Below are 23523 nucleotides of genomic sequence, written 5' to 3'. Positions count from 1 at the left end.
GGCTAATGGATACAGCTGTGTTGCAGTGACAGCATCTGTATGTCCCTGCAGTCACCTAGCTCTGCAGACGCCCAGCGACATCCTGGATAACTCCTTTTAGGCCTGAGTGTTGGCTAGATCATCTTTCTCTCCATCTGTGCCTTTGGGACTTGAGTTCTGCGGATGAAAAGGAGATGCCCTTTATGGCATCTGGATCTTCATCCTCAAATGGATTGCCTGTATTTACAGTCTGCTAGGATTGTGAGTTGAAGCAGCTCAATCCATGTCTGATTCATCTCAGCATGGGCAGGGGGTATGCTGCACCATTTTAGTAGTCTTGCAAACACTGCTGAGATTTAAGGAATGAGTGTTTCCTGAGACCCAGAGTGCATTGATACCATTGCTGCTGCTGTTGTACTGTGTTCAGGCACTCTGTTATGGTTCGTCATATGCACTCTCAGACTGGAAACTGTTAAAAGGCAGTGCAGAAATAATCAAGTACCTGGAGAGGCTTAATACAGCCCGTGGACAATGTCATGGTTACTCCATGATGGGAGGACAGTGATGGCTTGAGAATATTTAGAGCCTGTGCTTCCTCAGGAAGAAAACAGCAGTCGTTTTAGTGTGTTTAGCTGGTATGCAGGAGACTGCAGCCTAATGCAGAAGTAGTTTTATCAGTTTGCGGGCAGCAGTAAACAGAAACTACTCATCGTAATAATGCCTGGAAATCCCCTGTCTGCAGCCAAGATAATTACTCTGGAGTCCCTGTGCTGGTCACATGAGATAGGAGCAACTGCTAGGGTAAGTTAAACAGAGAATGCAGGTTTTATCTGGAAATTGTCTTACTCATTCTTACTCCACAAAGCACATTCTGACAATTTTCCTTAGTCTGCAAACAGCCTGAGTCGCTTTGGTGATCCAAGAGCTGAACTCGGCCCATTGTCAGTTGTAGTGTCTGAAACGTAACAAGAATTGAACCATTAATGCTGTTAACTCTGTCATTACTGATCTTTACAGCAGTTGTGCTTTCCAGCTCTTGTGCAATGGCTTACTGCAAAATTTAAGCTCATGTTGTAATGGAGCATATGAGAACTCCATCTTAGTTTCAAAAACTGGCAAGTCAGCCTGAATTGGCAGTGCTCAAATGCCTCAATAAATACTTGAGTTGAGCAGCAGTGCTGTAACTCAGAGGCTAAGAATTACATCTGACACTATCAACTCTTTGTATTTTATTAAGCTTTGTTTGTCAGACACTTTTAAACAACTGGACCTGACGTTGATAGTGTTCACTTGTAAATACAGCATGTTTACAGTGTATACTTGTGAAAAGGCAGTACCTCAGTATCTAGAAATTCCTTCAAAGAGCCACCTAATAACTCTTGCAGGAATCATTATTCATCTAGGACAGTACAGAGCTTGAGAGAAGCAAGCCAGCTGTGCTTTTTTTACAGCCATATGTTGAGCATCTGGAACGCACAGTGATTATTCCAAGTTTGTACATGGGTAAGAAAAATGTTCAACCTTGTTCTGAAAAATCTACAGTCTGGGCAGACAAGCTCTCTGCTGCTACAAGGTTCAGTGACCAGAAGCATCTCTTTCAAAGCACATTATTTCCCCTTCCTCTGCTGGACTGGGCACACAAGCTGAACCAAAACTTTGCTCTGACCTAGTAGGACATTGCATCCTTCCCTCCCGTGGTTCAGACCAAAGGGGTGAGGAGAGGATCTCACCTGCCTGGCCAAACAGTGCAGTATGAGGAGAGTGACAGAGGCAGGAGAGTAAAGCACTCTCCATCTCATGGGTAGAAGCAATTAGAATTTGAGGATCAAATGGACAGGCCAGTCATCCTTTGCTGGGGCCAGGGAAGGGAGATGAACACGCAGTTTGACTGTAGCACTGCAGTTTTAAAAGGAAAAGGAAGGTCTTAAACAGTATCCAGGCAGCCATGCTGCTGCTGTCAAGTGTGGTTCATGTTTGCAGTCACACTTTGGTTTTCTACCAGCAGCTTGCAAAGGCTTGAAATGTAAGCTATGACCTACCATTTTTTTCCTGAAATGTTATTTTATCCGGGCAATTCCCCTTGACTTGTGCACCTAGCAGAGGTATTGGTGGAAAGGCTAGGTGCTGTGTGTCCACAGGAACCTTTCCACTAGGTGAGCACTTATAACCTATGATACAACCTTGGATGTTAGTGAGGGGGCAACAGCAATGGTTGTTCTTGTCTCTGGACACTGCTGACATGCTTACAGATGGAATATTGGTTGGCTCGATATAGCCAAAATATGTCATTACCACCTTTTTTTTCATTAGGAGATGGCCAAGGCAGCTTCTATATGCACTCCAGAGAGCATGGACAGCGAAGACGTGCTTTTCATGCTGTATACCTCGGGCAGCACTGGGAAACCCAAAGGAATCGTTCACACCCACGCTGGATACCTGCTGTATGCTGCTATCACGCACAAGGTAACTCAGCTGCATCCTCTGGAAAAGGTTCACTTACCTTCCAACAGCACTAACGAGAGGGACTTGGACTGGTGAGGGGTGCTGTATTCTGTGTTAGCTGCCCAATTGACTTACTGGGTGTAAACGAACTGAAAGATGTCTGAGAACATGTAATTAATCTTCAGGATTTGTTCCTGGGGAATATAATACTATGCAAACCAGAGCCTAGAGTTATGAAAGGAAAGAAACTGCAGTGCCGCTACTTTTGCAATTAAAATATGCTAGCGTTGCAGGCCAGACATTAAAATGATGCAGCTGAGGAGATTCTGAGAAGTATCTTACTGGCATCGGTAATGTGGATATTACTGTAGTATTTTGCAGAGGGATGCTGGCCTTTTTTATTTCAGAGAGGATCTGGACTCTTAAAACAACCTCTTTGCATAGCATTTGTCTGAAGATCAAAAATTACATTCATGCTCTATGGTTGCACCTTTGTGCTGCTTTTCTCTGTGATCTAGGCTGAATGTTTTCATCCTCTTTCTCATGAAAAAAAAGTCAAGGCACTGCTTCTTGAAGTTTCTGGTCTGAGCTCTGCATATGAAAAAGTAACACTGAAATGTGGAGAGGACTGCAGTGAAAGATCTCCATGTGGCTTTAGTGGTATCACCCTGTTTGTAATCACATACAATTCAGGCAGAGTTTTTATCTCTTTAGGCTGACAGAGTTGAATTTTTAGAAGACTTGAATGTGCAAGTGTCACTTCTCTGCATGGAGGGTATTTGTTACGTCAGCTTTTCTAAGTGACAGTGTAATCTCCAAAGCATCTCTCTCTTTCTTAGTCCAGAAGGTAGATCCTGCACCCTGGTGCAGACATGCAGGGAGGCACTGTATGCAGCTGTGGTCCCTTTAGAGGTACTTCAGAGCCTGCGAGGGAAAGGCACTTGCAAAAGTAAGTTGAGAATTGGCTCTCCTAGGTAGAGGGATCAGCTGAGCTGTGTGGCCTCTGTGGTCTTTGCACACTCATGTGTGACACTCTTGTTGCACACTTGTGGGGTTTTCTTTTAGTTCTGATCTTCTTTCTTTCATTTGAAACATAAAGCTGACTCAGCCTTATGAGTCAGGACCTCTTCACCATACAGTAGAGGAGTTAGATTTACAGTGGGAAGCATTTTCCATAACCAAGACAAGATAATGAGTTCTCCAAGACCTTTATCTTGAATTTGATGAGCAGGGAGAGGGAGGATCTGGAAAGCAATACACTGATGGAGAAGCTGAGCAGTTAAGAACATTTATCAGAAAATGTTTCACGGGCACCTATCAGTTTCTCCAGCTTTCTCATGGAAACCTGTTGATATTGGTGAGGGGTTTGAGCCTCCAAGGCTCAGGGTCAGCTCTCGCACGTGGGCTGACTGGAGTAGGCAGCCTTAGGTATCCAGGGCTCTGGGCTTTGGTTGTAGCTTTGTGGCTCCAGTCTGAGCAGCTGCTGGTACAGCCATGCTCCCTGTGCGTTTGCAAAAGCAGTCAGGAGCCTGGAAGCCCTGGTACTGGTCCCTCTGACTTGTTTCCTCACCTTGGGTTGGCCTTTGTGCTGCGGTGTCCTATGTGCCTGGCTCCGCTTGCCCTGTGCACTCTCTTGCTCCCAGCTGGATGTCCAGTCCAGCACCTTACCTTTAAGCTCTTTGTGCCTGCCAACAGAAAGTCAGCTGGCCTTACATTTATCTTTGCAGTATGTATTTGACTACCAGCAAGGCGATGTTTTCGGCTGTGTGGCTGACATTGGCTGGATCACGGGACATAGCTATGTTGTGTATGGACCACTCTGCAATGGAGCCACCTCTGTCCTGTTTGAAAGCACTCCAGTGTACCCTGACCCAGGTGAGGAAGCAGTGGGCAAAGGTTTGGCTAGACATGGCAGTGTGACAAAGGAGATTTAGAAACCTGTCCAGTGTGACCTGCCTGCTCAGGGGAGGTAAGCTCTGTTTCTTTGGAACATATGTCTACGACATTCAGGAACATCTGTGCATCCAGGGTGGGGGGAAAAAAAAAGTTGCCATTGGTTTTGCTCTTTACTCACAGTAGTCACAGCTTTAGCTTTGGCTGTTAACCTTCTTGCTGAGCATTTGCAGAGGTATGTCAGCGCTAGACAGATAAAAAGCCTGTTTGTGATTTTGCAGGTCGTTACTGGGAAATGGTACAAAGGTTGAAAATTAATCAGTTTTATGGAGCACCTACAGCTATACGCTTGCTGCTGAATTATGGAGAAGAGTGGGTGAAGAAATACGACAGATCTTCCTTGAAGACCTTGGGATCAGGTAAGGGGCATGAAATCTTCATCTGAAAAAGACAGGGGGTTCTAGCTGGTGAAATGAAGGTACCAGAGGAGCTCGGCTGACCAGATGGGATGTGGTTAAAAATAGATGATAAAGCAGGCTCCCTGTCTGGCTTTTCAGATATTTTCTCAGCAGAAGGAGAAACAAACTGAAGTTGAGGCCATTGAACCTTAGTGTGATTGCCTGTTTCCTAGCTTATTTTGCGGGATTGCATTCTTTGCTGAAAAGATTTAACCAATGGTAGATGACATCACTGTGAATTTTACTGGCACAGATGACCCAAGCAGCATTTTCCTGCATTATTTAGGATTCTAGAGGTTCTTATACATGACCTGCATTGATTAGTTACTTTCATTGATATTTATTGCCTACCTTTTTGATCTTTCTGGAAAAAAACAGTCCTCAGTTACATGAGTGCATTGCAGTCCTTTGCACATCCCAGCAAAAATGCTGTTAGCATTCTGCTTAAAGATCATGCATTCAGCGTGTTGTGCACCAAAAGGGAGAATGAACTGCCTACACCCCCCCCCCCCCACCCCCGCCCCCAAGTCTCAGGCTGCTTCCTTTCTTATTTTGGTCTAGTGGGAGAGCCCATCAACAACGAAGCTTGGCAGTGGTTCTACCAGGTGGTGGGAGAAGGACGTTGCACCCTCGTGGATACGTGGTGGCAGACAGGTAAAAGGCACCCGTGGAGAAGCGTGGAGGGCCCTGACCATTGGCAGGTTGCTGGTGGGTAGAGAAGAATAGAATGAATACATTTAAATTTGATCCAACGAGTCTGTGAAAAAAAACCTTCCTGGCATTTTGATCAGCTTTTGAAAGTCACTGGGGAGTTTCAGCACATAATAGCAATGTAACAGCATATAAAAGCAATAGCAATAGCAATGCTGTTTTTTTTCTTTTCCCCTCTAAATGTTCTTTGATATTTTGAATGCCAGAAAATCTCAATTGGTTCTAGAAACAGGAGGCAGAGATTTAATTTCTGGGCAAAGCTGGGAGTAGGCAGTTTGAATTGGAAACCTCATTTTCAATTATTTATCCAACAGTACTGACTTTGATATAGTCTTATCATGAAAAGGCGTTTATAGCACCACATAGCCACAATCTGTACTTAGGTGTGCTTTGTTTCCCTTCCTGGGAACGGTCAGAGGAGGACGTAAAACTAAGCTGTGTAGTCAAAGGGACCTAGTGCAACTGCTCTGGCAGACTGGAAAGGACCGAGTGGAGGCTTGCTGGCTGCGTGAGTGGAGGTGGGTAGGGGACAGTGGCTGTCACCCAGCAGGGCTGCCTGGGAGCAGCTTCTCCCAGCAGTGAAGTTGTATGCTCTACTTGCTTTGGCCCTGGACCTCTGATGCCTCAAAAAGGAGTGTGCTTCTGTTTTGGCAATGTGCTTGGTCCAGCTGCACGCATCAGTTAAGAATTGTTTTCTGTGTACAACCTGCTGGACAGAGTGACCGGCTCTCATAGATCCCTGTCCGGTTGGAGCAGAGCTGGTCCCTACCTCCTGCCCTCCCTGGCCAGCAGCAGAGAGAGGCCGCAGTGCCGCACTCCGGCTGGGGCTGTGCTGCCTGGTGGGGCCCTGTGCTCCAAGGAGTCCTGTGGCTCCTTCCTGGCTCCTTCCTCAGCACCTGGAAGTCTCTTATGGGCAACAACTTTCCAGAGCTGCTAAAGGTGTCTTGCAATATGTTCTTCTTAGGTTGTGAACCACAGTTTGCCATGGAACCGTGGACTTAAAGGACACAGCACAGCTGCTGGTGTTCTGCCTCTGCTGAAAAAAAAGCCGTCCCTACTCTTTAATTTCTAGCTGCCACTGGGCAGAATTTTCATTCCCTTTCCAGTCAAGTTGCTCCTGATTTCATCCTTATTCCTGCTAGCAGGCTCTGTCTTCAGGATCCCTGTGGCCTATCTCTGTGTGATGAATTAGCTTCTGGCACACAACCAAGTTCCATTTAATCCAGACCGGACTTGCAGACTCTTTTTATTTTCAGTTTTGAAACAAAACAACCTCAGAATTCAGAGCAGCAATGTTAACTACTATCTACTTCAATTACTGATCTCTTAAACCATCTGGGTTCTCACATGCTGAGCAGAAGGAAAGCTGACTGGTTAAGTGCTATATGCTTTCCTCCTCACTACTCTGAAATAAAATACCGTGGAGAAGCAGTTGATTACTGTACAGTAACAGAGATGAGAAGAATCTTTTTTGCCCTAACATTTTTTGTTTGTTTGTCTTCAGTTAACTGGTGCATGCAGTGTGCATGCAGTGTCTTCTATTTCCTCCAAAGTAAAGGGTTAGATCTTATGTTAAACTGTATTTCTCCTGGGTTTTTGGAGCAACAACTGTCAGGTGAGAGGTTAAAGAACATTTGCTGGATAGTCTGTAAGTGCTTGATCTTACCTTGACCCAGGAATAGTTTTGCAGGTCAACATTTACCAGCTCCTGGAAGCATAATATAATGAGAAATATTCATGACATTGATTTTGTTAGAAAGCAGAATAATCAATCTTTCTCCACAGTTGATGCTTCCAATAAAGAGGAAGCCAAATTAATCTTGGAAACATTATATATGCCATTTGAATGTAAAGGGAGCGTGGAAAGAGAGCACAGGGACAGTTTGATGGATGCTGTTTGTGGTCCTGCAGTGTCACCTCTCATAGACAATTTCAAGATAGATCGTTAATTGTGCTGTTGTGTGCAGTGTCCTCTACGGTACCTTGCTCTCCGAAGCAGCAACATGTTGCCAGCTAATAAAGCCTGGTAGGCATAAAGATCAGCAAATGGTGATTTAAGAATCCACTTGAAAGTCTTTGGATGAGCAAATGAGTGAGATAGCAATTATGAGAAGCAATTTAAGTAGTGTGGTATGTGCAGATGCGAGAGATGAAAATTTCCTATGGCTCTTACTGTTCAAATATTAGGTAGTGCTGTGCTGTGATTGACAGTAATAGAATCAAAGCTGTGTTTGAGTTTCAGGTGTAGTTCTTCACAGTGTGGAGGAGACACTAGGTATTTTTACTTTTGTTATTGGTTTTATAGAAAAAGTACAGCTGTCGCATGCAGCTGTGAAGAAAAGCTGGTTTTGAAAGACATCTCTGAATAGGCCCTGGAAGCTTTTGTTGTTGGCATCATCTTACAGCAATTTAGACTGGGCTGGTGCTTCTGAGATGGGTTCCCCCGAAGTAGTCAGTCCAATCGATCTGTGGTGGTGAAGACAACGGTGTCAGAGAGTACGTGCTCCACCCTGCTGCCAGAGGCGATTTCCCCACGGCAGAGCAGAGCCTGTTTTGATGCATCACCTACCCTGCTCAGACTCTGCTGTCCTTGCTTAAAGTCTGGGTGGATTTGCACTATGGTGACACCATGGGCACAGGTAACGTGGAAGCCCAGCTTTTCTTCTGCTGGCTTCCTCTAAAGAGACGGACTTTATAAGGGCAGGGTAGAGCCTAGAAGTCTTGCTAGCTGTCAGTGACTAATTTGGTACTTTTAAATCAGTTTAAAATAGGTCTTTACCATGCAAATAATTTTTAAAGCATCCTTGCCACTATGCAGCTCCCTGTGGAATGTGTCATTACTGCCTTAAGTGCAGCTGGCTGCAGGATGCATAGAATGTGGCAAAGCCCATGTCGAAACATAGCTTGCAGTGCTGTATTCAGAATGAGTACTGGCTTAGGAAGAGCAACCATCAGTTTAATCAGGTTCCCTGCTGTGACACAGATTTTGTCTGTGCAAACAGAACAGCAGGTGGCTGGGGTGCTTTTTTCTTTTTCTGAAAAAATTCAAGATGACCCTTTCAAAATAAACAGAAACATGTGAAGTGGATGCATGCCCATCAATGAAATGTGAAATAATTCTATGTGTAAGCCACATGTGAATCTATTTTCTGCAGGTCTGAAGCTTAGGGTTCCTCAAAGAGACCGTCTCTTCCTCATAGCTACATCAGGACAGCTGGATTCAAATTCAGGGTCAAATTCAGCCTTTCCAACCCCTGGTTTCAGTTTTCACAACCTCAGCAAAGCTGACAGAAGAATGCACTCTCCAAGTGGCAGAACATACCTTTATTCATAGAGTTGTATTGTTAAAAGCCTAATGCTCCTTTGTTTTTGTTTCTCTCTTGTGTTTCTGAATTAGTTTTAAAATAGAAAAGATCTGATTAAGGTTGGAATCTGATTTAATGTTCATCCCAGCAGGAATGAAAAAGGATGATTAAAAGGTTCAATTTTCAATAAAAAGCAGCTCAACCTGCCTGTTAAGGGGTGGGTTAATCTCATATTCTGTAATAATAGTAATTCAGGCTCCTGTAGTGCTTTTCATGCTAACCTTAACTGTAAAAAGAGCACTGGGAGATAAATCCCCTGACATGCTTATACTTTCCCTGTAAAATCACTTCTGGGGTAGGAAATGGGGCTGGTGAGTACTGCCCCTGCCACCAAGCAGCCCCATTAGTGTGAGAAGGAAAGGACCTGCAAGGGTGTAAGTGTGCATTAGAGCTGCCTGTGTTCGTTGCCGGTCGGTAGCTGGAAGAATGGGTTTATCTGTGAGCTGACTTAAGGGAACAGAGCATGGGGGCTCAATCAATGGGGTCTTCACTGTGCCTGATTGATTTGTCACGGACGGGACTGTGGGAAGGCTCTGGAACGCACGTGTCGTGGCTGCTGCTGCAGAGTCCACAGGCCATCTGGTGCAAAGTCAGCCGCTGTAGAACCGGGTACTGCTGTCCTCCAAGCCTTTGAAGAGCTAGGCCGGACATCGGTGATCCTGGTGCTCCAGGGCATGGCGAGCTGTTCTTCCCCTTAGGGAAGAGTGGCCACGCTCTGTGGTTTGTCACCAATGTACACAGGGAGCAGTGATTTTTGTAGCCAGCACTGAATGAGGCCCCATGCAAACGGGGAGTAGGAGTAGCTCTTGATCCGAGCTTACCAAAGGGGGTACCTGCCTGCAGCTCTCTGCTCTCTACCTGCTGCAATGTCCCCTGTAGACAGAACAGGCCTTGGTGGCATCATCCTGGCTTGCCAGACGTTTTTCTATGTTTAAGCCTTTCTTGTATTCACAAAGAGCTCTTGGTTTGTCAGGTCTGTGCTGCTTTCAGATGGCTGTGCTACTTGGTGTTGCATAATTCCTTCCCAGTGGCTTTTTCTTGCAAGGTGGCTTCACTCTTCTCAACTTTAGCTAAGAAGAGCTGGCATTTGCTTTCATCCAGCATTGGATGGATCCCGCATATTTTGGTTTTTATTATTCTTCCAGAAACTGGTGGGATCTGCATTGCCCCACGGCCTTCAGAGGAGAAAGCTGAGATCGTTCCGGCTATGGCTATGAGACCTTTCTTTGGGATTGTGCCCGTGCTGATGGATGAGAATGTGAGTTGAGGCTGTGCTGAGTGTCCAAAAGAGAATCTGGTGTGTGTTTCTGCTTTAATCACTTTTCTGATGGCAGAGGAACAGGATCCTTAAGGATGTTTGTTTCTCCATTAAGATGGTAGAATAAATGAGCAACATATATATTGAGCATATCTCAAATGTCCACACAGATTGCCAACTGGGCATTGCAAGCTGCCTGCAAATCTCTAGAGGAGTGTTTGCATTTTCAGCACTGCTTTTATGGTCTTACGCTGCTTCTGATTAAGAGCTGCTGCCTCCATTTATGAGAGAAATCAGAAGTCGCACAGCTCCTGGGAATCAGGGAGCTGAACAGTTGGAGCAGTGCATGCAATATCTGGTGATGCTGGCTGTGATGGAGCAGCCAACGGGACTCTTGCCTGATCTATGAATGACACAGAAGCCCTTACTATTCCTATTTTGTTCACCTGATCATCCTTCCTGTGCTTGAACCTTCAGGGAAAGGTTATAGAGGGCAATGATGTATCCGGTGCGCTCTGCATTGCCCAGCCATGGCCTGGCATGGCAAGAACAATCCACGGAGATCACCAGCGATTTGTTGATGCCTATTTCAAAGCCTACCCAGGTAAGGAAAGTGCCAAGGGAAGGCAGTTTGCATTGCAGTATAAGCACACTGAATATTTGCAGCAGCACTTTGTGATATTTCTGTACTAGATCTTTGTTGCTTGGGATTGTGTGCTATGTGTTGCAAGCATGCACTAATGGTCTTAGTGTTGGCCTTTCTAGCTGTCAAAAGGGAATGTATTTTTAGAAAATGTTAATGCCCACATTTTAAAGTCCAAGTACCTTTTCTTTGGGGCCATTTGTGTCTCACTTAGAAGTAGGCATATTGGATGGGAAAGTACCTCCTGCGTCACTGAATCTCACCCCTGCTGCCACAGGCTGTGTAACATCCTTCCTTTTTAAAACATGGTCAAGTTGTATCTGGCAAGTAATTAGAAGTGGCAGGGAAACATTTTTTAGAGGAGGTTGGACAAGACCACTCTCTTCACTCAGGGGAGCAACTGAAAGAGACTTGAAAGCTACAAGGTAGACAAGAATTAGAGAGACAATCCTGCAAATCGTACAAGGTAGACAAGAACTAGAGAGACAATCCTGCAAATGGTACAAAATGGGTTGGAAAATAAGAATGGGAAACTGGTAGAAGAAATTGAATGAACCCATAGTCCCTTATTAGTCACCACATGTTTGCATCTGAAATCTTGTTGATGTTTAGTTGATGGTTGTTTAATTGATTTGGAAGGGCAGGAGGCATGACTGAAAGTCCATGAATTGGCCAATAATGGGTCCTGGCAAGAACCACCTTCAGATTTCGCAGCACTAGCTGCCTGCTGCTGCTCAGAAGTGCCACAGGAGCAATTCAGATGTGGACATGGCTTTGATGAAGAGCCAACACAATCTGTGCCACCAGATGTGTCCTCAGTGACAGTGGAGTTTCCTGGAACCACTGGGTCGTTTTTAGTATCCATCAAATGTTTTAGAGCTTCCAAACAGCATGCTTATCGTGGGTGGTTTTTTCCAGCTAATCTGATAGCAGTGTTTTTGCCATGCTCATATGTTGGAGAGGGATTGTTACGTGGGATCTGAATTGTTGTTAGCCAGGAGGGAAAATGGCTTTTCATCCGTCCCAGTGTAAGTGATAAAAAAATTGGCAATGTTCCCATGTTCAAAACGTAATAGAATTGCTCTCTTTCAGCTGAACAGTTGTAGTTTTCCATGAGTGCTGAGGTGTAGCAGCAGACCTGACCAATACTCTACGGCATGATGGCAAATGGCATTTGAAGTGGTTTTATCTTAGTGCTTTACGCACCAGGCCTGAGCACACAGTTGCTGTGCAGCTGTAGGTGTGTAAAGCCTAGGGAGATCAGTTGTGTAAATCCAACAAAGCATCACTGTGTGGTGGTGTTGGACTTGGTTTTACTTTGGTTGCTGCTGATTGCCTACAGTGATTTTGCCCATCTTGGCAGAGATCTGAGCTCCACTGTCGTGGTGCTGCTCAGGTGCTTACTAGGAGCCAGCACAGCCCAGGCAGAGCAGACAAAGGTTGGGGATGGCAGATGGAAGTGGGAAATGGTGTGTCACAAGTCATGCGGCTGTAAGCTTAGGAGGCCCTGCGAGCTGCCTGATCCACCGTACCCTGCTTGTCGTCCTGGAGCACAGTCTGTTCTGCATCAGAGCCCAAAGCAATAGGCTGGCACACTCTCTACTGCTGACTACCTGCGTGTCTTTGCTGTAGGTTACTACTTCACAGGGGATGGTGCTTACAGGACCAAGAAAGGCTATTACCAGATAACGGGGCGCATGGATGATGTGATTAACATCAGTGGACACAGGCTCGGGACCGCAGAGATAGAAGATGCAATGGTAAGTTCCAGGCAGGTAGAGGTCCCTTGACAGGGCATATCTGCAGCAGGCTCTATGAATTTAAACAAGGGCAGGGTGTCTTGCCTTCAAACCCCTGTCCCTGCACGCACGCAGCTTGATGCACAATGAATAGCAAATGTGCAAAAGGAAACAGCTCCCTTATTAAGGAGACAATGTGAGAGGCAAGTGAGAGAGGAGTCACACCATGGGCAGTCCCTGCAGTCAGAGTGTCAGAGCTGTGTTTCCTCTCAGTGATGTTGCACTGTTGCAGTTGTAATTTTGGATGCTGGTGGAGTCTCCATAAAGGATTGTCCCTCCTGTTTGTTCCTTCCCTTCTGCTAACATCTAACCTCTCCTTCCCAAATCTATAGTTCTTGCTCATTTGAAATAGCTGAGTATGCTTGAGAATTCAGCAGTGTTAAATATGAAGCAACCTTGATTCATGTGAGCTGCAAAGCTAGCCTGTCATTTTGCGAGAAAACCAATATTAGCTCAGGGAACTGAAAACAAAAAGTCCTCAGAGCATTTATCTTCAAAGCTTGACCTGAATATTTATTGCTGTATTATGTGCCTTGTCTGCAATGGCACTCAAATGTAGCATTTGATAAACCTGAGCTGTGTTCGCATGGCACACGGGATCCTGCTTTCTCCTCTGTGAGTAATATTTTTGTCTGTGTGGGTTTCTAATTGTAGATACAGGATCCAGTTCCTCTCCCACTCAATATATGTGTGTGCATGTGTATATGCAAATATATTTATATGCTTAGATTGCTCTGTGATGTTTTCTTTCATATTTTAATCTAATTTAAGATAGCGTAATCCAGTCTTTGGTGTGGGATTCAGATATGCGATTTTTGCCTGTCTGCACACCCAAATTGTCATCTTACTGCAGAAGAATGTTAAATTAAACTCTGAAGTGTGACAGAATAAATCACTGTTGTGTAGCACAATAATAAAAATATGCTTTCAGCAAAACAACCCTTCCCCCCTTCTGGGAAGATGAAGAAACCTGATTCTTTCTGCCTTCTGGTGTGCTTTGGGCACTTACAAACACCAGTCAAACGTGGACTGTGATGTTGGCAGCTTCACTTTTGCTCTGCTGGCAACAGTTCCCTGTGGCACAGAGCAATGCAGCACTGGTTTTGCTTGTGATTTGGCCATGGCCAGTCACCACTTGGGACTGTAGCCATACACACATAAGAGCACAGACAAAGAAAGAGAAAGCAGGTTTCCAGCTGGTGCAAATTCAGCTTGGTGTGCAGTGGGCTTAGCAGCGTATGGAAGAGTACTTATTCGTGTGTTTAAAAGCAGGGCCAATCCAATGAGTAAATGCTACTCCCCGAGACGTGGCCACCAGCTGACCATGCACTAGGAAGGTGGCATCCAGCTTTCCTGTTGTGCTTTCAGCAGGATCTGTCAAGGGAAGGGTGAGATTTGGCGAGGTGTTTTGTTCCTAGAGCAACTGGTGTGAACTCTGCAGGGCTTGAAGCAGATGTTATGGTCTGTGTATTTTTGTTTCACTTTTCGTGAAGGCTGATCACCCTGAGGTCCCCGAGACAGCTGTGATTGGGTATCCACACAAGATCAAAGGAGAAGGTATGTGAAAAGCAGTGTCCTGACATGAAACCTACGTACACTTTTCTTAATTTGTAACCTGGGCTGTGTGTTAGGAGGTGCCTGGGGAATGGGAGGGCATTGCAGCCCCAAGAGGCAAAGACAGCCGTGAAAATAACTGTGTATTCCTAAGCTCTTTTCGCACATAGTGTTTATGTGTGTGGTAGAGCTTCTTTTAAAAGGATTGTGCTCAGAGATGTCCTTTGAACAGAATGGAAATAGCTGATTTGTGTTGGCTGGTTTTTGATCCCAATGACCCTTTGGTAATTTATATCGAGTTGTCATTGTCACTGAGACCAGTCTGGTCCATAGATGCCAAGACAAGGCTGGGCCATCATTTGAGGGATGGAGCCTGACTCCCTTTTGTCGACAGGATCTATCATTTTCTTGGCAGTCCCTAGATTGCGCATAGGAATGATCTGAAACCTCCCTTAGCATTCAAATGAGCATCCCTGGTCTTGCCAGCCAGGATCTAATATGAGTTATGCGGCTTCTGCTCATTTGTCTTCCAGGTGCCTTTGCTTTCATAGTGTTGAAGGAGCAGACAACTCATACAGACCGTGTCAAAGAAGAGCTCAAAACCATAGTGGCTTCTAAGATAGCAAAATATGCTGTGCCTGACCACATTCTGGTGAGTGGGAGATTGTAACTTGGTACCAGGAGCAGGAATGGTCACACGGAGCAAGCCTCACCTGCCTGCCTGCAGTGCTGCTGTTGTCCCTCTCTGGCAGGATGAAGAAGCAGGAAGACAGAACTAGCTGGAGGGGATCCCTAGGTAGTGGAGGGCGGGTGCAGTGGTCTGCATGTGCCCCTTCTCCATGCCTGACCCAGAGGGTGTTTGGGATGTTACAGCTGCTCCAGCCTGCAGAGCAGCTTCTTGGCGGGGCCATTATGGAGCGTGTTTTAGAGCTACCCTGGGGCTGCTCCATTTGGCCAAGTGCTGAACAGTCCTTTAAATGGGATGCACAGAGAGTGTTGAGAGCACCATGCTTGGCCAGAGCTCTGGCAAAGGGGAACCCTAGGCCCATCCTGTGTCTCAAGATGCACTTGATGTCCCTGTTCAACATGCAGCAGTGTTACTGCTCCACATAGCTCTTGCCGTCAGCTAACTCCTTGCTGCAGCAATGTGGCACTGCTCTCTGTGGCCCTGTGCAATGGATCAGATAAAACCTCACCAAACTGTAGAGAAAAGCCACAACCTTCAGTGTTGCTGAGGGGCAGAGTGACACTTTCCACTGCCCAGCTATCTTGCATTGATAATTATCATCAACTCCAGATCCCAAACCACTGGCTGTTTCTACTGTTTAACTCAGACAGCTGTTCAACGTGACCCTGAGCGCACTGATGAACTCCAGGCTCTGTTTCGAGCCTGCTCACCTTTCAGCAGCTCCCTTTGTGTGTTTGGGGAGAGTGCAGAAAGCTGCCCCTTGGTTGCCCCCCAAGGCCCATCTGCATCCATTCTGCTCTGCTTGGAGGCAGTGACCAGACCACTTGTTTGAGGGGCTCTGCTTTAGCCACATGCTGGGAAGGTGAACACGAAGACACAGGTTACAGAATACAACAGGAGCAAGCAAGGGTGGCTCACTCAACTTGGAACAGCCCAAGACATCCTCAGTGGATTGGAGCAGCTCCCAGAACTTGCATGTTTGCAAGGGAACACCTCTGTTTCCCTGTGTTTGGGGGTAGTCGTGCAGAGAAGTTCTGCAACTCCTTGCCTGCATGTTAGTTAATGCTTTGGAGTTTTGTAGTCCACTGGCCTGATCCTGTAGCAAAATGTGACACCTGCTAGTGTCTCTGTTTGCTGCCTGAGAACTCTTTACCAGGCTCAAGTTTGTGCTAAAGCCTTTGAATCTGCTGCTAAATCCTTTGCAGGAAGCATAGCCAAGACATTTAACATTCTTCTGATTATGGAAGAAGGCATGTAGGCTGACACATACACTTGGGCAGAGAGAAACATCAGCAAACAGGAGTTATCCCTTGAGTAGGAGACCCTGTAGTTGGCGTGCAGTATTGTGTGCTTCATATTCCTGCCCTGTGAAGGGGAATATGAATGTCTGTCCTGGTAATGCGTTGAGATCTGTGTCATCATCAGTGCCTGAGTTTTCAAGTGTAACTAGCTTTCTAGTTCGATAGTTATCAGCTCATTCAGGACCCGATTCTCCAAAAAGCTGTGCGTCCTGCATCACCCAGCCTGGAGATACACAGCAATGACTAAATGGGGAACAAAGTCCACTTAGATAAGAATAAAATTTATAGCACAAAGAATTGATGCTAGTGACACTCCTTTCCTTGGACATAAACCAATGTGCTCAATGGTCTAGTGTTTCCCAGGAGCTTTAAAGGAGCCGTGGCCACGAGATAGCATGCCAGGCTTAGGGCAGTTCAGCCAAATTTCCTTGTGGTTTCCAGCAGGACCCAGGTTCTAATATGGGTGCATCTGTCCCTTCTCTGCAGGTGGTGAAACGCCTTCCTAAAACCCGATCAGGGAAGATCATGAGAAGGCTGCTGAGGAAAGTAGTCACTGAACAATCAAGCAACATGGGAGATGTCACCACACTTGATGATCCAAGTGTTGTTAAGGAGATACTGGATGCTTACCAGAAATACAAGGAGAAGAATTCCTCATAGCAGGCAGCTCTGGAATCTCTCTCTGGAAATGTGGAAGGTCTCAAATAACCAGGCAAATGACATAGTTCTCTCTTGGTGTTTTTTTAAAAACTGTTCCTTTCTAGGGGAAAAAGATTTTCTGCTCCACAAGGTATTTTGAGATGCACAGAGCTAGGAGCAATCTGCAGTTTTGCAGAGTCACTGAGCTCCCTTTCATTGCCTTTACAGCTGTTTTAGAGCAGCTATTGGTGGTTTCCATTAGCTATGATGAAATTTAATACTAGCTGATGCAAGGTGCAGATGTTAACATTTCTCATTTTAATGTTACTGTACAGGGAAATGTTTTTATACAATAGTTTTGCAGTTTTAAAAGAAGCCCTGGAATACACTTCTGCAATTTTTTTTGCTGTATTTCACTGCAACTGTGGTGCCTTTTCAGCAATGCTGGGTATTCTAGTAGATGTTTCTCATGTGTCATTAGCGAAATGAGAAGGACATAACTAGTCTGATAATTCTTGTGTTTACCCAGTTTTTCTAATACCTCCTTCAGCTTTCCTCATAAGGATTTGTTCCTACCGCTATATGTCCTGGGACTTGCCAGAGATGGTGAGCCTGTGTCCCTTCATGTCCCACCTAGGCAACCCAGCACCAGCACTTCCAGCTGTAAAACTGAGCCACAAAGCCTACCACTGGGCTTCCTACATATCCTCAATGCATTGCTGGTTGCATAGGAGGGGTCTGATCCCACGTGTTTTTATTCTGCCTTGAGAAACTGAGATCACCAGCTGGGTTTTTAAAGTAACTGTCCTCTTTCTCATCGATGATGACAACTAGATCAATGTTGTTCATTGTGGTTCACTTCTGCTTATTAGGAGTGGTAGTCTACAACTGGTAGATCTTTGTTGATTTGTGTAGGTGCCTTTGTTTCTTGAAGTCACTATGAAAAGGGATGATGTTTGCTTGCTGTCCATCAGAGAAATATTGGGAAACAAAATCCTGAAGTGCTCAAGAGAGATTTGAAGCTGAGAGAGATGTGCTGGAGGGTTCATTGTGACTTGCCAGGCTGTGTGATTTCTGACCAAGGAATGGTTATTTTAGCCCACTCCCAAATGCCCTGTAATCTTGTTTCCTTCAGCAAAGAGAGACACCCAGTTTGTAGGTAGGTTCTCCTGTCAGAACTTACGACTTAACGCTTATCATTTCAAGTTGGGCCCTACCACGTCTGCCCCTTCCACGCGCTGCCATGCTGATCTTCCAAAGAGTTAAGTGCCAGGTGGGTACCCGCAAATTGCACAATCCTTAAAGAAGGAGGAAGTGCCTCTTAGATGCCTTCTGGAAAGCAGTGGTAGCATTCCAGACCAGCAACCTCAGAACAACAGGGAACAATAGTCTTTGTCTTTTATATGCTTTCAAAATTGCAACTAATATATTCAGTGTTTTATTTCTGGACTTGTCTTTTCATGAATGCATTTTGATTGAAGCACTCCTTATATTTGGGTTGTTCAGAAGAATTTGCTAGTAGGTCTCCTGTCCTCTGCTGTGCCACTGAATATCATGGAAAAGCTCATAGGTGCCGAATGCCTTTGAGACTTCTGCCACTGCTAAATTTGGTTTAAGCTGGCTGAGGGGCTCAGAGTATTTGGAGGTGCCACAGAGCCTGCCAGGAAGGCATAGTAGAGGACCCTTCCCCTCTCCCTGTGTGCAGAAGCTCAAGGTACACGCCAGTGTAGCGTGCAAGTGTGCGCAGTGCTGATCCTGGGAGCATGTGCTGCAAGGGCTCAGGCAGAGCTTCTCCATCTTAACCTGCCTAAGCCAAGTGACTGCTAACCACCATTGCTGCGCTGTGGCTGGGGTCACTCCATCAAACCTTGCAGTCCTGCCTCAGTCTTTCTTGGATGACTACTTAGTTTCACAGAGCTGTGTGTTTTGGCCTGCCAAACCCTTGAGTAATTGGCAGATTCACCAGTTTTTGCCCTAGTTTTACAGGGTCGACTTATTGCTGAATTTAACTGGAGCAGCACTGCCTTTTCCAGTGGGACTGTGTACTGGAAAGACAATCTGTGCACCCAACTGGAGGCAGGAAAGGCAGGAAGGGAGCATCTAGGTGATCCTGTAGGACTGGGAGAGGCATGGTGAGTTTTTTGGCCAGCAGAGATTGTGGTACCAAATGGAGAAGCAGGCTGCTCGCAGTACAATGTGTTCTCAAGGACAGGTGTGTTGTCTTAGATCTCAGAGTTCCTCTGAGAATGATAGCTGCATTTGCTGGGTTGTTTTTTTTGCTGTTTTTTTTTTTTTTTTAATGTCTTTAGGGACTGAATAATACAGTAGGGAATATCATGCTTTCTTAAAATTCCCATCCTTCTGACTGCAATCCATTTGTGCTTAAGGTGAGTAGATACCCTGTGGACTTTTGGGGAGGTCGAAGATCAGAAGGTTTGATAGAGTTGACAGAATGTTAATATTTTAGGAGACAGCCACTACGTATCTCCTTTATTGCCATTGTAAAGGGGAAAAAACCCCATGCTTCCTTAAGTAATTTTCAAATGGGAAGCAGCCAGGAGTTAATGCTTTTGACAGAAAAAGTAGACTCCCTTGTTTAAACAAGGTGTCTCCATGCAGTCTGAAATACAGCGTGGAGGAAGAAAAATTACTTTTGAACAAGATTACACACTTTCCTTTTAGTCAAGAAAGCATTTCCTGTATTATGGATATAGAATTTCCTTGTCCTGTTGACCTGAAATTTCCATGCTAAGGTGTGACCCAGTGGTCACAGACGCATGGTCTAAATCATCGGAACTGCCTTGTGAAGATTAGCTATGTGAGGAGCAACGTGATTTGGTGCGTTGAGACATTCATCACACAGTTCCTCTGCTTAGGGAAAAGGGGGAGATAGGCGTGCTTCCTCACCTGCATCCCTATTGTCTCAGCTGGCATGGGCTTAGGGACCACCACTGCTAGGAGGTTACAGACTGAGCAGGTAGCTGCAGCACCCCAGTAAATTCACAGCCATGCGAGCTATGGTGTGGACAGACTGTAGTTACAAACAAGCCTCATGCCGTGAACTTCTGAAGCCTTACAAGCACCTTTGCTAAAATCACGTCACCAGTGTGTGCAAGATTAGAGTGCCACACACCTGCCATCCAGTACCACCATGGCCACTCCGTTTCTTCCTTGCCCGTTTCCACAGCAGAGCCGCAGTCCTTGGGGTGTCCATCTGCTCAGAGGCCCTCTCAGGGTGTTCAAAGAGAGTGCATGGTGCCATGCTGCCCACATGGTGTTCTGCAGCGGACACAGCTCTTGCTAGGCAGCCTCAGCCCCCACCTCTCTTTGTAAAACTGCACTTCTGGAAGTATAGCAACATCAGCTCTTGGAGCTAACGCCCTGTGCTCAGTTCATATAATAGCACCCTGAGGCTGGTAGAAACAGTTAGGCAGGGCTTGGAACTGGCACTTCTTACAAAAAGAAGAATAGTGTACTTCACTGGGTAGGCTACTCATTTAGCTTTAGCTTTTTTTTTTTTCCTTTTTTTTTTTTTTACTCATTTAGGTTTTAGCTTTGCCAAACATGAAATTTTCCAGGCAGAGAAGTCCCCCTTTTTTCTTTTCCCCCATGATCTCTGCTAATTGCAGCGGTTGCATCTTCAGTGCAAGCCTGAGTTGAGCTTTGCATTTTCATTATTCCCTGGACATCATGAACATCAGCACTGGTGCGTTGCAACCATGCTTTCTGCTTCACATGCAGCTGTCTTCCCCCCCCCTCCCCAAGCTTGGGCAGGTTCTGCCTGCAGAACTGGCACTGATGTTCTCAGTTCTTGAAATCCTAGGAAGGACGTAGCTTGCGAGAGACCCTAGGCCTGCAGTGTTTAAGAGCTGATCTTCACTAATCAGTGAAGGAGGTAATAATACATGGAATATTTTACAGTGGGATCGTGAGACAAACTTGGGAGTAATTGCTTCATTTAGAAAAAAACTGTTGGGACTCTTCTAAACCTTTGTGTGTCCGTGAATAACGTGTGGGTGGTTTCCCAGATTGCCTTTGTAGCTTCATCAAAAGAGATCCAGAGTCAGTTTTACCTGTTGCAGTTTGTTGCAAGGGGTAAATGTGCTTGCTTATTTTCCCATTTGGTTTTGCCAGTGAGACCCAGTCATGGTGCCTTTTCCCCCTCTGGAGGCACAGACCATGATTTTCTTAATTTTAGAAAGGGAAAGTCCCTCTTTCTAGAGATGAGGTGTGTTGTACAGTCTAATATGAAGCCTTTAATTTCCTTTTGTTTTCTTGCAATCATGCTTTAAATACATTTATTGTCCTTGACCAAAACCAGTTTCTTCAATGATCCCTGTATTCATATATTCATTAAAGGAAATATCTTTCTCTGTGTGATGGGTTGGCTTTGCATCATAGGTGTCCATCCCTCTGTCCCCTAAAGGGTCTGGGACTTTTTCAGTTCTTCTTGCTGTCCTGATTATTTTAGTCTGCCAGCACAGACCAAAGAAAGGCAAAGGAGTTTGAGATCAGGATGAATCATCTTGTAGTCCAAATTGCTGTTTTGCTTTGCTGCTTTTCTCTAAACAGTGGCTCACAGGAAATGAGTTACTGCCAGAAAACTGCCACTGAAAAACAACTCAAAAAGTTGAAGAACTAGTGTTTGCATGTCACTAAGCTGCATGTCTTGTGTGAATCCCAAGGTCTCAGTACTCTACACTCATTTTCCTGTGTGATGCAAACAGAACAATTAGTGGGAATAATTAATTACCATTAGTTGGTATGGATGGTTCAGCTACTACTCTCCTTGTCTACTACAAGGACATCTACAGCGTGCACAAGCAGAAAAGGAGTGAAAAAGGGATGTGTGTGGGGAACATGAGAGACAGCATTGTGTAGAAGGTATGTAGCTGTCCCAGAGCCGAGCAGATGAGAGACGAAATTTGTCTCCAGGTGCCATAGATGGTTTGCAAGTGCCAGGAACACATCCACTACAGGGTGCCTTGTCCATTAAGAAGTGAGGAAGACTCTGTTTCACCTGCAGCAGTGTACCACATGGATAATGCTATAGATGGAATGCAGGGATGGACGCTGAACATCCTCATTAGCTACTTCTCCTGGTTTGTCCGGCAGCTGCTTCTGGAAAGCTTCCAGTGCCACTCTTAGCTCTTGCAACCCTCTGGCAAGTGTGCCAGACAAGGCAGAGAAAGGGATAGATAGAAAGGCAAGTGCCCCTCTCCTTGCTTTGTGTTTAGCTACTGCAGCTGCCCTGATCTATTTACTGAGAATTTATTGGTAAAATGGCAGACTGTTTTCCAGCCTAACACAATTATATTCAGGGGCTGCCACTGTGGCCAGTTAAAGCCACAGAAACTGATTTCAGCAATAAGTTTCTGTTTTTAAACTAAGCAGGAACAGATGATTCTTTTTTCAGCTTGAAAACAAACAAATCTGGACAGGGAATTGTCTTCTGGCTGAGTCTAGAGGCACAGCATGTTTTTTATGGCAGTGAGCCTAGCCCTGCTTTGTCCTTGATAGAGGGATTCAGGGGCGTAACCACCTTTTGGGGTGGAAATGGTCATGGGTATGAAAAGTTACCAGCCTACAAACATTGGTAATGAATGATCTGCCACAGCAGCTTTTTCACTCTTGCTTCTGTTCCTCCATGGCTGATCTGTATCTGCCTGGACTCCTGCCTGCAGCAACAAAGTTTACTTTGGCTTTTCAGTCTGTTGAGGCTGGGAGTGGAAACCCAGTGCTTTTTAGCACTCACCTTGCACCTGGCATGCAGAAGACTCAAATTTCTTTTTCTACCTATTGTACCTTGGGGATGCTATTTTACTCCTCTGTGCCTCAGCCCTCTGCACCCCCAGGAACACAGTAGCCTCACTGCAGTTACGAGGAAAGGTTGTCGAATACTACTCACAGGGTCCTGGGGTGAGATGGTTGTTCAGGAAAGCGTGTGCCTTTAGGGAACAGTGCTGGTAAGCTCTCTTGCAGCTGCTGGGCCTGTTGCCTGAATTCAACCCAGAGAGAAAAGGCACCCCCAACCCCCTGCTTTCCTGGCCACAGCCCCTCTCTGTGGAAAACACACACATTCTGTTAGTAGACATGATCTGAAATAGCTTTTCCCATTCCTTGGCACTGGCACCCAGGGTTCTTCCTGTCACGCTGCTGCTCCTGAGCAAGGCAAAGAAGCCAGAAAAGTCTCAGCATACTGGATTACCCAAAAGACCAAGAGAGGAGCAAAGGTGACGTTCTGAGAGCCTGCGGGCTGACAAAGATGGGGGGCACAGGTGTCCCCTCACACCCGGGTTAAGTCACCCCATGGGCACAGGAGTTGAAGGGCCCGGCAGTTCCGCCAGCTCACACCCCCGCAACCGGCTCCGAAAACCAGCGACGGATTTGCCTTCCGCATCCCAGAGCCCCCCGGCGCTCCTCTGCCTCCCCGTCCCACCGGAGACCCTTTCCCCCGCCCCTCCGGGGGAATTCACCCCCTCCCTCCCTGGCGGTTTCCTGGCGCCATCTTGCGGGCCCTGGAGCTGGGGCTCGCCGTACACAGGCTGCGCCCGGGGAGGGACAGCTGCAGCACCGGCCCTGCCCACGAGAGCCCCAGGCCGCGCAGGAGGCAGCGGCGGAGGTCGCCGAAATCCCCGTAGCGTAGCTATTAGCACGTACTACCTGCCGACAAAGATGGACCCAACGACAGGCGCGGAACGAGGGCGCCCTTTACCTCACGCCCGTCGCAGCGCAGGGGCGGCTCCCACCTGAGGGCGGGGCGGGAGCGTCGCCGGGACCAGTGGGGCAGGGC

At 46.1% G+C, this 23523-nt stretch overlaps 1 protein-coding gene across 1 annotated transcript in view; it reads left to right on the top strand.

Moving 5' to 3' along the window:
- ACSS1 (acyl-CoA synthetase short chain family member 1) overlaps positions 1-23514 on the top strand; it is a 40557-nt gene extending 17043 nt beyond the window's left edge. The window contains exons 5-14 of the mRNA XM_054819241.1: positions 2290-2442; positions 4149-4296; positions 4596-4733; positions 5334-5426; positions 9994-10106; positions 10584-10710; positions 12382-12509; positions 14042-14105; positions 14636-14754; positions 16578-23514. Of these exons, the coding sequence (XP_054675216.1) occupies positions 2290-2442; positions 4149-4296; positions 4596-4733; positions 5334-5426; positions 9994-10106; positions 10584-10710; positions 12382-12509; positions 14042-14105; positions 14636-14754; positions 16578-16751 (1257 nt within the window). The 3' untranslated portion in view covers positions 16752-23514. The remainder of the gene's footprint in view (positions 1-2289; positions 2443-4148; positions 4297-4595; positions 4734-5333; positions 5427-9993; positions 10107-10583; positions 10711-12381; positions 12510-14041; positions 14106-14635; positions 14755-16577) is intronic.
- The last annotated feature ends 9 nt before the right edge of the window (positions 23515-23523 follow it).

Source organism: Grus americana, chromosome 3 (assembly GCF_028858705.1).
Source record: "Grus americana isolate bGruAme1 chromosome 3, bGruAme1.mat, whole genome shotgun sequence".
NCBI classification, from domain to species: Eukaryota; Metazoa; Chordata; class Aves; order Gruiformes; family Gruidae; genus Grus; species Grus americana.
Note: the sequence above shows the minus strand (reverse complement) of the source record. Positions and strands in the feature narration are given on the sequence as shown.